Source organism: Sitophilus oryzae, unplaced genomic scaffold (genome assembly GCF_002938485.1).
Source record: "Sitophilus oryzae breed Bouriz unplaced genomic scaffold, Soryzae_2.0 scaffold_551_pilon_pilon, whole genome shotgun sequence".
Classification (NCBI taxonomy): domain Eukaryota; kingdom Metazoa; phylum Arthropoda; class Insecta; order Coleoptera; family Curculionidae; genus Sitophilus; species Sitophilus oryzae.
The window spans coordinates 1,980,504-1,995,959 of record NW_022147142.1 but is presented as its reverse complement, the minus strand read 5'-3'; the positions used below and the strand labels follow the sequence as shown (position 1 = coordinate 1,995,959).

The 15,456-nt window shown below is 35.4% G+C and overlaps 2 protein-coding genes across 2 annotated transcripts; both read left to right on the top strand.

Annotated features, from left to right (window-relative positions):
• The first annotated feature begins 9,626 nt into the window (after nt 1–9,626).
• Nucleotides 9,627–9,998, top strand: LOC115887051 (activity-regulated cytoskeleton associated protein 1-like). The gene has a single exon (XM_030906372.1). The coding sequence runs from the start codon at nt 9,627–9,629 to the stop codon at nt 9,996–9,998; it is 372 nt and encodes a 123-aa protein (XP_030762232.1).
• Nucleotides 9,999–13,431: 3,433 nt separating this feature from the next.
• Nucleotides 13,432–15,164, top strand: LOC115887049. The gene is made up of 2 exons (XM_030906371.1): nt 13,432–13,564; nt 14,734–15,164. The coding sequence occupies exons 1-2, from the start codon at nt 13,432–13,434 to the stop codon at nt 15,162–15,164; spliced, it is 564 nt and encodes a 187-aa protein (XP_030762231.1).
• Nucleotides 15,165–15,456: the final 292 nt, after the last annotated feature.

The following is a 15,456-nucleotide window of genomic DNA, read 5'->3' as shown; positions in this document are numbered from 1 at the left end:
GGGAATCGAGATCCTCGTTTGCTGCTACAACCCAAAGCTGAGATCGGGAGAGAAAACTGTAGACTGCTATTTCTACCAGACTTCGCAATGTACCAGGGGCCAGCTTTGCAAATACCTTCATTCACCGTATAATCTCGGGACGAGCATGTGCCTAAGAAGGGGGCAGTGTTGCGGGCCGGTGTGGACTCGACCTAACCTCACAATATGGCCCGCCCTCGGATGACCTTAACATCGCATAGACACCGCAATGATTCATTCGTTCTAGAAGAATCGAGTCCCACTGGAATGGACTAGTACATACGAGAACATTCGAAAACCTTGTCTACGCACCTAACGATCTATGGACAATTCTAGAGTTCTTTACCTGTCGGTATAAAAGCCGGCGGCGGTGGCCTACAGGGGGCAGTTATAAATATACAGTTGACGCGCTAAAATTCAAAATAAATTCTTAGTTATAAATCGTTTGTAAATAGTTCTATAAGTCTTTTATCGTTATTATTTTTGTTAATTAGTGTTAAATAAATAGTGTTTAAATAAATTGTGACTTTCTATCCACACGGAACCGACGAAAAACGTAACAGTATATTCGAGACAAAGATGAAAGAGAGTAACAAGAATATATGTATTCAAAAGAAAAATATCAAGACCATTTGTAGTAATTAAAATTAAAGAATAAAATACATAAAATGTACCATATGATCGAAAAAAACTGCGTTTAGTTGGCTGGGAAATGACGATCAATGACTTTTCCCATATAAATTTACATATAAAATGACAGCGACCTTCATTTCATAGCCATCGTTGACGCCGTTTTTTCTCGATCATACGGTAGTTTATGTGTGAACAAATTCTCATTTCATATAAAAATTGGAGCTCTATCTAGAGTATATTTGAATATAAATGTTTTTATGTATTGGAAGGGGGACTGTAGTTTTCAAATATAATAAAGAAAATAGACTAAAAAAACATGTGTGTAAGTTCTTTTTTAAACTATTCTGTAGTTACGTAAATGTGTTTCAAATAGGTATAAGGAAGGGTTTCTCGAATCTCAAATTCTAAGAGGGTGAAAACGCCCCTCAAATATTACAATATTTGTTATTTAAAAAACGGTTAGTCTTTCGGGAAAACGCTTGGACACGTATAATTGATTTTGTTTTTTACATATTTTGAATTTTTTTAAAAAATCATACAGGGTGTTCTAAAAAGTTGGGCAATTGATTAACCACGATTCTGCTCAAGTTTGTATGTTAATGAAAATTCTTGCTTAGCTTTATCATATCACCATTACAAATGATTAATTCGACGCGCACGAAGTCGCGGGTACATGCTAGTAATACATATTTTTGTTTTGTCATGGCAACCATAATGTTATAGCACAAATGAATTAAAAAAAGTGTAAAAATTGAATAATGCAGATTAAGTCGCTATTAAAAATGGGTATATGAGTAATAACTATTAAAAATAGGTATATGATACACCTTATAAAATATTTTGTAAGATATATCAGACAAAATGATAATATATAAAGAGCGCCATTTAAAAAAATTGATAATTTTTAATTTTAAGTAGATGAAATTCATAAATATATTTTGAACACTCTATAGTATCTAACTAAAACATCTTTATATACATATGTACATACATCTTTATAAATTCCTCTTACCAAAACTTCAGAAACAATTTCATCACTGACAATTTTTTACCACACTGAAATCTAACATTATTTGTTGAAACAAATTGAACTATTACAAAAACTATTAATTTTAGGTACCTATATAACATTATACATAAAAAAAAAGTTATGGAATTTTACGCAGAATCTAAAAATTTGATAAAAAATAGGGTGTTGCATTTAAAAAACATATTTTATATCCACCACACTTTTTTGAAGCACCCTGTATACTCTATAATAATTTTAAAATATCTATCTTAACCATCCCTATAACTTTTATATTTAATATTTTTTTCGTAAACCTCGGAACAAATGAGATAATGGACTTTACTCTATCGTTGACTCACCCTGTACAATTTTTTATATATTATGTATATCTATTTTGTAATAGTGCTTAAATAATTTTATTTTATTTTTTTAATAGCAACCATGGTTATACGACATAGACTCAGATATTGAAGAAGTTACGGCTTTTCTAGTTGACTTGCATGATAGACTAATAACATGCCAAATGCGAGCAGGGGAATTCAAGAACCACCAACGCCAGTTTAGAGTAAGTAATAGTTTATGCAGTGCATGAGATACAGATCTCAACAAATGAGAAAATTGTTATTGGGTCATTAAAAGAATATGTATGTATACGGCATCAATTCACAATGTGAAACATCTAGAAGTTACTTAGAATTTAGAATTCTGATGACGATAAGTGAGTCACTGTCGAAATTAAGGAAGTTTGACTAGCGATAATTCATGCAAAAACCAGACAATATAAAATCGATTAATTCAAGTTTTTTCGACTGGATAGTCAGTTACTAGTTAGTAGAAGTACAGGGTGTCCCACTAAGAATAGCTCTCGGCTGTATGTCAGAAAGTATTAGCCGTAGGGGCTGCGGAAAAAAATACTTATAACTAAAAAGGCTATGAGAAATTGCTGGAAATTATTTTCAAGTTTGTAGAACGACCGCTAGGGGGCACAACTGCAACAAAAAATAAGAAATTGGAGTTTTTACACCATTTTGCCTAGATAAGGTGTACTATAAGTAATAGCTTCATAATCTACAGTAAATTTTGAATATTTTTTGTTAGAGCCATTTTTCCCTATCTACCAAAATAAAGTAGTGGGGTTAGATCTGTTTTTATTTAAATATTAATAACTCTGGACTGGATGATGGGAATCCAACAAGCGAGGACTCGTTTAAAAGAGCGTTTCTTACTCTATATTGTACCATATAAACAATAATAATAAATAAGCTTTTGAACGTAGACGCTAGGGGGCGTTGTCTTACAATTTAACACACATTGCGCGTTTTTTCAAAAAAATTAAATGCAATAGTATATGTAATTTTAACTGATAGTAAAGAGTAGTAAAAGCTTGGAAAGTCAGCGAAAACCGCATCTTGATATCTTCTTTCAAACCGAAGATATTAGCAAAATTATAATAAATACCAAAAGATAAGCCCTTAATTACCTTATTTTTAATATCAACATTTAGATAGTCTTAGCAGCGTTTTTTATCTGTTGATTGCTTTTTTAAAATGCCAACAACTTCAAGTACTTTAAATAATGAAGGTATTTTGAAAAAAGCAATTAAAAGATAAAAAAACGGCTAAGACTATCAAAATGTTGATCTAATAACAGACGTTTATACTATTACGTGAAAAGCAACTTTTTTCCAAAGCCTACCATGACTTCACCGAATCATCGTTTCTTCTTCACTGTTACTAATATCTTAGTTATTACATCTGCTATAATGCCGGGACTACACCAAACTGTGCAAAGTCGGCGGCTCTCGCCAACAAGCCAGCCGCCAACTCGCGCGACTTGTCTCTGCAGGTAGAATTCGGCGGGTTCGTGGATCCATGTTAATTTCTGTCGTCGGTATTTTTTCCTGGACCACACCAAACTGTGCAGAGCTGGCGGCCTGTGTCTCCGGCCAAAGTCGGCGAGTCAGATTGCTGAAATTATTAAAAAGATGAGACAACCAAAAGTTGGCGGCACGACCCGGGCGACTTTAAATCCTTTCGGCCAAATGTCGGTAAAGGTCAAAGGAATATCGAGCAACCGGCGATCAGTAAGTACTCCTTTTTAATTCAATTAATTGTATAGTGATATTTTTTAATTAAGCCAACGTACGGTTTCTTTTGAGAAACGGATGGGACGAACGGCGACGGACAGATAGATCTTTATTTTTGTAGGCGGCTGACAAAACGCCGCATTCCTCATATTTTTCTACTGTTTATTTTTAGTAAACACATGTTTTTCGATTTCTTGTTTCATTTGGAAACACGAACACATCTAAAAGTTATATACAGCCCACCAACAAAGTTTAAACATATTTTGGTCCTTCGAGCCGGATCTTTTGTCATTAAAAGCAATTAAAGAAAGTAAAAAAAGATACTTATAAGATACTTATTAAATATATTATTTTTTTGACACCCTGTATAGTGAAAATATGTTGTTTCGTAAATATAGCGATAGTGCTGAATAATAATTACGTTCTAAGTGCTGAGTGCTTGTGCAGGTGCAGAAATGCATCAGTGCTTCTGTGCTCGGTGCTAAGTGCTGGATCATCTTCCGAAAGAAATGTTCATAAAACGATATCAGCAGTCGGTTCTTCATTGTGCTGATAAAGTTTTTGTGAACATTTCCTTCCAGATGTCGTTAGGTGCATGGAATATTAAATTGAAAAAATACACACACTGGCTGTGGCTGAATCCCCACAAACAAACAAAGAAACAAACAACGCTTTATTGTGCAAAAAGCCAAAACAGCTTCATCGACAAAGCACTCACAAACAACAAAATCACAAAAAAATACAAACAACAAAAATACACAATACAAATAATACAATTCAAAAAAATTTAAGTCTTTAAAATTACAAAAAGATTATACATGGACAATTTTAGAACAGTACGCAGTAAATAGATATAATTTTAAAGTTATAGAATATTAAATACTTGACCTTTGACCAGTGTGTGAGATGATCAAAATTTTAAAATACAAAATTGTTCATAATTAAACATCAAGAAAAAAGTCGTTTACCGCATATAGGGCTCTCTCCAGTAGGTATGATTTTAAAGCTTTGCGAAATGCGGGAAAGAATGAAAGCGATTTGATATTCAAAGGCAGCTGATTGTACATTTTTTTGGCATTGTACAGTATTGAACGCTTAACTAGTTCTGAACTCGGGGTTGGCAGATAAAAATCGTGCTCTGCATTCCTAAGTGGATAGTTATGAGATGGCCTTTCGGGAATAGCAGATATGTGCTTGCGGATTAAGCAAAGGGATTCAAAAATTAATAAAGAAGGAAGAGTCAGTATTTTCAAATTTTTAAAGAAATTCTGGCAGTGAGTTCTACTGTTTAGTCCCAATAAATATCGAACTGCTCTCTTCTGAAGTATGAAAACACGATCAAATTTTGTTGCGCAGTAAGTACCCCAGAATGGAAGAGCATAACGAAGATGTGACTCAAAAAGGGCATAATAGGCTATTCTAGAGGTTGAGAAGTTAAGTTCCTTAGAAACTGATCTTAGCGCAAAACAGGCAGCGCTTAGTTTCTTTGATAGAGCTTCAATGTGAAAGTCCCATTTTAACGAGTTGTCTACAACAAGTCCTAAGAATTTCACAGAGTCCACGACAATAGTAATGTTATTAAGTACAAAAGGTTGTATAATACTTTTATATGACAAAACTTTAGTTTTTGATAGGTTGAGGAATAGGAGATTAGAATCGCACCAAGACTTAATGGTGCGTAAGTCACTGGATATAGTATCATATAGCGCCGCAACATCTGGGCCGCTCCAAGTGAAACTAGTATCGTCCGCAAAGAGGCAGATTTTACCGCTAATGTCTAGATTTGCAATGTCGTTGATAAACACCAGAAACAATTCATTTCCACTCACCCTGAATCCTCCTAAATTGTTAACTATGCACGTGAAAACCAAGGACTGTATATATTCTAAAGGACTGTTCGATCGCGTCAAATCGCCGCTGTCGTAGTCGCCGTGGAATGCTGCGTCACGCGTTGACCAGCGCTCCACAGTTCTAGCGGGACAAAATCTCAAGAGCAATGTTTGGGACTTAAAATCTAAGAACGTAGCAAATGGTCTAATATATAGCAACTATATGGTTAAATTTATTTATTAACAACTTAATTTATTAATAAATAAATACAAGATAATAAAACTATGATATTATTCGTACATGACACACAAAAACCGTATTGCAAACTATTGCCAAATACATAAAATTATGATATCAAACCCTTTAGCAGTTTTTTTTTACTTAATTTGTAATCTTGTGACACCCCCTAATTTATTTAAAAAAAAATATATTTTATTTTGAAAATAATAAATAAGATAGATATTTTAATTTTGAAACACAGAACTATTATATAGCGCCCCTCTTGGACCGGACCGATCGGACAAGTCCATTATCAAGAGAGCAAGGGACAGTAGGAAGAAGAATAACATATGATTAGTATCTTAAGAAGTGTGAAAGTATTGTCACGTAAAGTTTATTAATAAAAGTGTTTGTTAAATTCTTGGAGTTTTGTCACAAAATTTATGGTTCGGCACCCCACAAAATAAATGTAACGGAACCCCGTCACAAATTGGCGCCCAATCGTGGACCATAAAAGGTGAAAAATCGCAGAATTGTTCCAAAAAAACGAAGTCTTCCAGTCATAGTGGTTCGCCCCGAATAAGCCTTTGCAGTCGTAAAGCAATACCGGATCTTTGACAATCCTTTCCTGAAACAAGAAACTGTAAGTCCAAAAGTTTTTATTAATCAATTCTATGAAAATTATTGCTCAAAAAGAGGTTAATCCCGCCGAATCGTTAGTTGTGACGTCATACGCCCAAAAAAGTCAGGAGCGATACCACGTATCCAAATCATTCTTGACATAATCGTTTTGAAGAAAATCCTTGGATTGGACCATAGATTTAGGAAGAACAGATACATAGAACATTCGGAGATTGACTACGTACTGTAAAAATCAACTGAGATAGAGAAGGCGACATTGCCACATATCAAATTTGCGCCTATCTACTTAGTTTGATTTGCAGAAAAGGTGACTTTAAAACCTTCACCGGATATCAATAAATCTCAATTTCTTAATTAAATTAATAGTTTATTTTTAAAGAAGCATGCGTAATAATATGTTAATAACCAGAGGATATATGCGTTACTATTAAGATACTATATTATTACTATAAGACATGTTTACTGTTTAATGTGCTTAAACGTCTAGAACTATTGGCAACGTCGCTGCTAGTCTTCCAGAATGAAATGAGCCGTCCGTCCCACCACCCCTCGCGACGGCCCACTGCCCATGGTCAGCGTACTACGTTTAGCTTACGGTGAGTTTGAAGTCGGAATCAAGTCCGAAATGAACTTTTCAGTGTTTTTCAGTAGTTTCTGTTTTTGTTTAATGTACTTTTGAATCTGCGAATTCTCAATATGGTACGACAGTGTCAAATGTCTGGACAAATAAGCTCAAATTACCCGAATTTGTCTTTTCACAGGTAGGTATTGTTTCCGCCGCGCCGTAATCGTACATAGGCGTCCCACAAGGGAGCCTCTCACAATTAAAATAATTTCTAATTATATTTGTTGAATTTTGATCTATTAAAACAAGAACGTAGTAGCCGGTAATTGAATTATAATTCGTCTCAATTACTACCTAACTGTTGTAGATCATAACAAATTTGAATATAAACGTTACATTTGAAACTTTATTATAAGCCAGAAAGTGACATTTTTTTCTTAAAATTGCGTCCTATTTTGGTCATTATATACGATATTCTAAAGGAATTTTGCTCAATAAATAAACAAAGGTCTTTAAGCGACCTTTTTTACATTTTATTGCTTTATTATATCTGCCCCTTCGGCCTTGTTTAGACAATTTTTTACCACCGTACAAATACATCTTCCTATAGTTATTCGTACGGTGCGTTTAATTTTTTTTAGAATGGGACGAACTGTAAATAATTCTTAGGCTACTAGTTTTATACATACCTATATAGAGAGCGACCCAGGCCTCCAAAAAAGCTTTTTACCTATTACGTTTTTGGTTTGTGATTTTTATTTCAATTTTTTAAATAAGATGGGGGCCATTGTAACGTACATTTTCAAAATATTTTTGTCAACATACAGGATGATTCAAACCGCAATACATATGTTTAATACAGTTCATGAAGATTAGGACATTTAACTAAAATTTAATTATCTGATGAAGCTACCTTTAAAAGTAATGGATTTGTAAATAAACGTAATAGGTATTCATTATTATGCGACAAAAATCCCATACTGAAGCACACAGATTTTATACCTTTAATGATAAATGCCATCTATTGCGAGACTAAAAGGCAATTGCCTCGTATCAGAGCCATCATAGTACAAGAAGAAGACCGAAAGTCAAATCTTGTCTTATATCTTCAAAAAAAAACACAATTTTCTCATTAAATATTGATTTTAGGTATAGGAAGTTATTAATAAAATACAAGATTAAACAACTATTACACAGTACTTCACAGGAAGCTATCGATTGCGAACCAACTAAATCGTTACTAATTAGGTACTAATTTTGAAAAGTTCTTTTTAAGATAAAAAAATGTAAAACTAAAACCTAAACTATCATTTGAGATTAAACAGGAAGTTCTAAATAATATTGCCTATTCTAAAAAAGAAAAATTTATTTATAAGTTAAGTTTTATAACATTCCTAATTAAATTTGGGCGAAAAGAATATTTCTGTTTGCTGTAGGTAATTTTCTCAGGCAAAATACGTAAATAAAAATTACTTTTTAAGTCAAAAGAAGTCAAAAGGACAAGTTATTCCAAAAAAGGACTGTCCTTTTCAAAAAAGGACAAGTGGCAACCCTAGGTATTTCTGGAATGGAAATTTAATGGCAAATCTACAACTTTGCTTTGAAAATATGTTCCGGCCACCTATGTTTACAAAAATGTCTAATATGTGCCTAAATGCCTCCATATTCTGAAAAAAAATTGAAAGAAAAGTCACCAACCACAAACCTAATATAGAACTGTTTCGGAAGCCTGAGTCACCCTGTAAATATTCAAAAGTAACTGAAAGTTTATATAGAAGTAACTGAAAGTTTAAATTGAAAATCGACGTTGGAGTGATTTTCGAAAACTACTAACGTTTCAACATAAGTATATGTGGGATATTAATTGTATTATTATATTAGACCTTATAACAAAACTCATCTGACGAAAAAGTGTTAATGTAGTATATTAATATGGAGTAAAAATTTTACTAATTAATTTACTTTTAGTTTACTAATTAAATTCGTTCCAAAAAACGATACGCCACTGGCCATTAGAACAATCCCAAATGCGCCTAGTTGCCGGGGTCGGAAATTTTAAACTTCTCTGTCTCTTCTGTCCTTGTTTGACACATTGGAATGTTTGATACACTACCAACGAGTATATATGAATGAAATGTTCGGTCTATCTTTATAATGTTTTTGGATTGGACAGAAATTTGTTTTGCTCCCAGTTCTCCACGAAATTTCAATTCGCGAATGGTTTAACTGGTTAAGGACTAACAAAATACTCAAATAAGACTTTCTTTTACATCAGTGTGCTCACGGTTCAAGAAAACCAACAGTATTTATAAATACCCATCGAATTCTGTGCAACCACGGATACACACAGATATAATTTACCGTCAGAACTACCCTCAAAATAACGAAAACATGACGTCAATAACAATGAGTGATGAACAGTTTCAACAACTCTTAGCCAGACTTTCTGTAGGTAATCAAAATCCTACTCAAGTTGCTTCAGCTCAAAATGGAAATTTTACTGGTTGTTTATCGAGATTTGATGGTGCAAAAAATCTCCAGTTTTCAAGCATTTATTGACTCCGTATCAATATATAAAGACTGTGGCGCAAGTATCAGATGAAAATGCGTTGAAAGGACTTCCGATGTTACTAGATGGTTTCGCTGCCGAATGGTATCAAGGTGTAAAAGCTACCATTAGTACCTGGAAAGAAGCAATTGATCTTTTGAAGCTTACGTTTGGACCGCAAAAACCTGCCTATCGTGTGTATCGTGAATTATTTGCAAATGAACAAGATGAAAGTACACCTACTGACATTTTCGTTTGTAAAGCCCGTTCTACGCTAGCACAACTTCCAAATAATACGCTAACAGAAGAACCTCAATTAGACATGGTATATGGACTCCTACATCGAAGAATACGTGAAAAAGTTTCTCGCAACAAAATCAACAACTTCAACGAACTTCTATCCCAAGCTAGACTAGTTGAAGAAACGTTTGAACGCACCGACTCATGAAATAAAAAGACAAACGTCCACGCAGACAAAGATAAACGTCCAAGATGTCTGTATTGTCGTAATTTTGGCCATGTAAAAGACGACTGTCGCAAGCTGAAGAAAACTCAGTCAGCAGATTCAAGAAATTCTGTACCACAACCAACTGCTTCAAGTAACAAAGCTGAACTTCAAAAAGAGCCCAAGAAGAATGATAGTATTGCGTGCTATGGATGCGGAAATCCAGGTTACATCAGAAGCAACTGTCCAAAATGTTCTCCGAAGAAGAATGAAGATGACCATTCTGTGATGAGTATCGAATTCCTCTTAACACAATCAACCACGAATCATCGACTAGGCCATTGGTTCCCATAAGTATACATCAGCATAATGGATATGCTTACGTAGATACAGGTGCAAAATCCAGTATTGCCGGATCTGCATTAGCTCAGCTACTATTAAAAGGCAATATACCATACATTATCAAGAACGACCTTGAAATGACACTTGCTGATGGTATTAGAAGAAAAGTTACCGCCCATATTTTTGACATTGAAATCATATTGCATGGAAGAAGTGTTCCTATAGAGATGTTAGCTATCCCAGAACATCAAAACAGTCGTACATTACTAGGTGTAGACTTCATTCACAAGGCTAACGTTATCCTTGATATTCCAAACAAGACATACTTCTTTGGTGAAAATCCACATGAAAGTTACAACTTTACCGCAGAGGAGTCTGTTTTGCTAGTCTGAGTCAACACTGTAACCCTTTCTCAGATAGTTCTACGAGACGAATAAGGTAGTTCTTTGCAACCAGAAGAAAGGAAAAACTTAAATAGTCTCTTACAAGAAAATTATACAGTCTTCGAAAATAGTAACGAACCAACTCCATACGCAGAACATTGCATCGTTTTGACAGATGACAATCCCATCGCAGTTCTTCCATACCGAATGTCCAAACCGAAGAAGATACAACTCAAGAACGAACTTGACAAATTGCTCGAAAATGGTACGATAGAAGAATGTGACTCACCTTATGCTGCTCCAGTTGTTTTAGTACCTAAGAAAGGTGATGGAATATGTTTAACTGTAAACTACAGAAAGTTAAACGCGGTGACGAGACCGTGCAAATATCCGTTGCCAAGAATCGATGATCTGCTTCATGAAGCTAAGAAAACAAATTACATGACTACCCTAGATCTGAAAAGCGGTCTTCTATCACCAGGTTAATGTCAAAGCCTCAGATCGAGATAAGACAGCTTTTATTACCCCTTTTGGTACGTACAGATATATCAGAATGCCCTTTGGACTTTCCACAGCGCCTTCAACGTTTCAAAAGTTGATGGATCGTTTCAAGTCTTGAATACCTGAAGTTCTCTTATTGGCCTATCTAGATGACTTAATCGTCATTTCCTCAAGTTTTGAAGAGCATCTAGTTGATCTTCAGAAGGTATTTAAAAGACTTAATAACTTTAAACTGAAACTGAATAGGAAGAAATGTTTCTTTTGCTGTAAATCTGTTCGATACCTTGGACATATTATTTCTCCCGAAGGTGTACAACCCGACGACTCAAAAGTTGAAGCAATAATGAAGATGACTCCGCCCAAAAACGTTAAGCAGTTGCTCAGTTTCCTGCAAACTTGCTCTTGGTTCAGGAGATTTATCCACAATTTTGCTGAAGTATCCAAACCGTTGTCGATGCTTACGAAAAAGAATGCAACTTGGAATTGGAAACTACCACAACAAGAAGCATTTGATCAGCTAAAAGTATTGCTAAGTTCAGCCCCAATCCTACGTCAAGCAGAAACGAAGTTACCATATATACTACGCACTGATGCCAGTAGCTATGCTCTGGGAGCATGTTTACTCCAGGGGGAGGGCGCAGACGAACGACCTGTTGAATACGCATCCAGATTGTTAACAACCGCTGAACAGAACTACATCACTACTGAACGAGAAGCTCTTGCTATTGTTTGGGCAATCCAGAAATTTCGCGGATATATAGAAGGAGCCACAATTCTTGTTCAAAGTGATCACCAACCACTACAATGGCTTATGCCTTTGAAGACCCCAACCGAACGACTTGCTTGTTGGGCTTTGAGCTTACAAGCGTTCGATTTACATATAGATTACATAACTGGAAAGAAGAATGTAATTGCCGACACCTTGTCCAGACCTGTTCTTGACGAGTCACCTGATTCCATCAACATGATTAGTGTCGAAATACCTAATAAACCCGCTAGTGACGTTAAAGCTGAACAACTAGAAGATCCAGAGCTTCGTAAAATCATTACTGACCTAGAATCCTCCGCCACTAGACTGACTTCAAGAAATGGGGCTGAACGTGGATATATAATGTCAAACGGAATTCTATTTCGTTATAATCCAGATATTGACGAAGAAGAACCGCAACAAGTAATGCCCTCTAGCCAAATTCCTCATATCTTACGGGAATACCATGATTTGGAAACCGCAGGACACTATATACGAAGCACTATTGAACGTACTTACCAACGCATTGCACGAAGATACTATTGGATGGAAATGAAAAGAAACATAACTGATTATGTTGAACAATGTATCAAATGCAAAAGGTATAAACCAACCAACTTAAAACCTGCTGGTCTCTTACAAACTCCGATACAAGCACAAAGATTTGAAGTTATTTCCATAGACCTTTTTGGTCCTCTGCCAGAAACTCCTGATGGATATCGTTGGATCTTTATTGTTGAAGACACCGCAAGTAGATGGACTGAATTGTTCCCATTAAAAACTGCTACAGCTGATTCATGTGCACGCTGCCTGACCGATGAAATAATTCTTAAATATGGAGTGCCCAGGAGAATTATTAGCGACAATGGAGTACAATTCGTAGGCTCTATTATGCAACAATTAGCTCACTGTTTAGGATTTAAACAATGTTTAACACCTGTCTACCACCCAGAATCCAATCCTGTCGAAAGAAAGAACAGAGATCTAAAAACACAATTAGCTATACTTACCTCAGATGATCATACATCATGGATAGACAAATTACCTGCTGTAAGATTTTCCATGAATACCGTAAAATGCCAATCCACTGGATACACAGCAGCTTTTCTCACATTTGGACGTGAATTAAGGACCCCAGATGACGTAAACCGTGATGTGCGAGTTATAGTCCAAACCGACAATTTTGTACCGCAAATCACGCCTTATCTACTTACCTTAAGGCCAAGCGCAAAATGAATGCAGGGTGACGCAGTTCTCGTGACGTGCTGCAGATAAAATTCACCGCAGGTTTCTCTAAAGCACGTATGAATATGTAACGGCGCATATTGAATCGCAGCGTGCCGTGACACGTTTAACTGCGTAGGGATAATCACGAACCGCAGTCGTCTGGGCGCAGTTCTCTGCTAGCAGCTGACGTGGTTTTATTGTTTATTAAATAAATTGGTATTTTGTGTTGGTCAAAATGGAAGAGAAACTAATTGAAGCTGTGCGGGTTAACAAAATATTGTTTGATACAAGTCATCCGGATTATATGCGATCTAAGTTAAAGAGTGAAAAGTGGGAAGAAATAGCTAAGGAAATCGGAATGAAAAACGGTAAGACGTATGTATTAATTATTATATATTTATTATTCTTATAACTTTGGTTATAACAGATATAGGTACATAGAGGGCTATTGTTTGATTAATAGGAATTACTTCAGTACTTTCCTCTTAAAACGCTTTCTCTTTGCCAAGGTACCATTCCCAAAGAATTGAAGTAGGTAGTAAAATTCTGTCTAACAGGGAAAGGTCTTAACGTGGCTCGATTGTTGTTTAATTTTAATGGACGTAATTGATGGTTTGGCATATTTTCAAATACGCCGTCTTCATCATTATTAGACACCGGAAAAATTCTTAAATAGTTATGTAACAAACAAGCTGCCTTTACAACATTAACAACAGTATCGATTTTGGTTTCAAACGGTGCTCGAAAAACTCTAAAACGCGCAGCAAGTATGCCGAAAGTGCATTCCACTGTTTGCCTAGCCCGTTAGCGATAGTCTGTAATTGAATACTTTATTTTCGTAATTATTAGTAACACTTCGCCTAGGATAGGGTCGCATTAAATTTTCAATAACGGAAACGCCTCGTCTCCTACAAGTACATATGTCATCGGGTATTCAATTGGAGGTAAAACTTTAGGTGATGGAAGCTGTAAAGTGCCACTTCTCATCTTTTTTGAAAATACACTTGTGCTAAAAATGCTAATCGCTAAACCTTCCTTTTGATCCTACATCAATTATTACAAATTTGTAGTTTGAATCAACTATAGCCATTAACACAATGGAGCATGTATGCTTATAATTAAAATATGAGGATCCGGTCTTTCCAGGTTTTTTAATTACTACATGTTTGCCATCAAGAGCTCCAATACAATGTGGGAAATGCCACTTGCTTTCAAACCCAACAGCAATTGACTCTCAGTGATCTCTTGTAGGCTCCGGCAGATATATAGGCTGCATAACTTTCCATAATGCTTTTGATACTTCTGCCACAATGTTAGAGACAGTCCGGAAACCCATTCTATAGCTGTAGCCAATACTTTTGTAGCTGTTTCCGGAGGCCAAATATCTGTATATATAAAATAAGAAAAAAATAAACAATTATATCAAACAAACTAAATTATGTAATATTTTCAATCGCGACACTTTATTGTCTACCCGGCTGGTATAATAATAAAAAAATGATGTGATACTAATAATAACCGTAAATATTTTTTACAGGAGTCGACGCAAAGGCAACTTGGGAAAAATTGAGGCATTTCTTAAGGGATGCACTCAGACGACAACAGAAGTGTATCACAAGCGGAGCCGCTGCGGAAACTATTAAGCAGTGGAAATTTCAAAAGCAAATGAACTTTTTACAGCCTTACATGGCGAACAGACCTCGTGATAGTAACTTGACTGCAAATAGTGACAGTGACCATCCAGCGCCTAATAATGAAAGTGTTCAAGATGAAGATATACAGGAAGTCAGCGAAGAACTAATTAACGTGGGACCAATTGATGTGAACGTTGACAGAAATGAAATTGAAGTTGAACTTGAACCTGAAAAATGTCCACTTCCTTTGAAGAAAACTAAAACTGTTAAAAGAGACAACGTTATCACTTTACTTAAACAAAACATGGAGAAGAGAGAAGAAAGACATAAATAAAGCAAGAGCGAATGAAAGAGCTCTGCTGTTGGCAGGCCAACAAAGAAGTGAAGTTGTTAAAAATGATTCTTTATACCACTTCTTCATTTCTATGTATGAAAGTACAAAAAAAATGCCTTTAAAATCGCAGTATAGCGTCAAAAACGATGTTTTTAAAACTGTGTCAGATATGGAAGCGAAGTTATTGAACATTTATTCAGAAAATGAGCATGTGGACCAAATTTCAAGTAACGCTTCGTCAACTCCAGCTCACTATTCATCATTAATTAGCTTAAATAGTTCATGCTCAACC

Excerpts from the sequence above, each read along its gene's own strand:
- LOC115887051 (XM_030906372.1), top strand. The coding sequence starts at position 9,627 with ATGTTACTAGATGGTTTCGCTGCCGAATGGTATCAAGGTGTAAAAGCT.
- LOC115887049 (XM_030906371.1), top strand. The coding sequence starts at position 13,432 with ATGGAAGAGAAACTAATTGAAGCTGTGCGGGTTAACAAAATATTGTTT. Across the intron at positions 13,565-14,733 it reads GGAAATCGGAATGAAAAACG|GAGTCGACGCAAAGGCAACT; the intron begins GTAAGACGTATG and ends TATTTTTTACAG.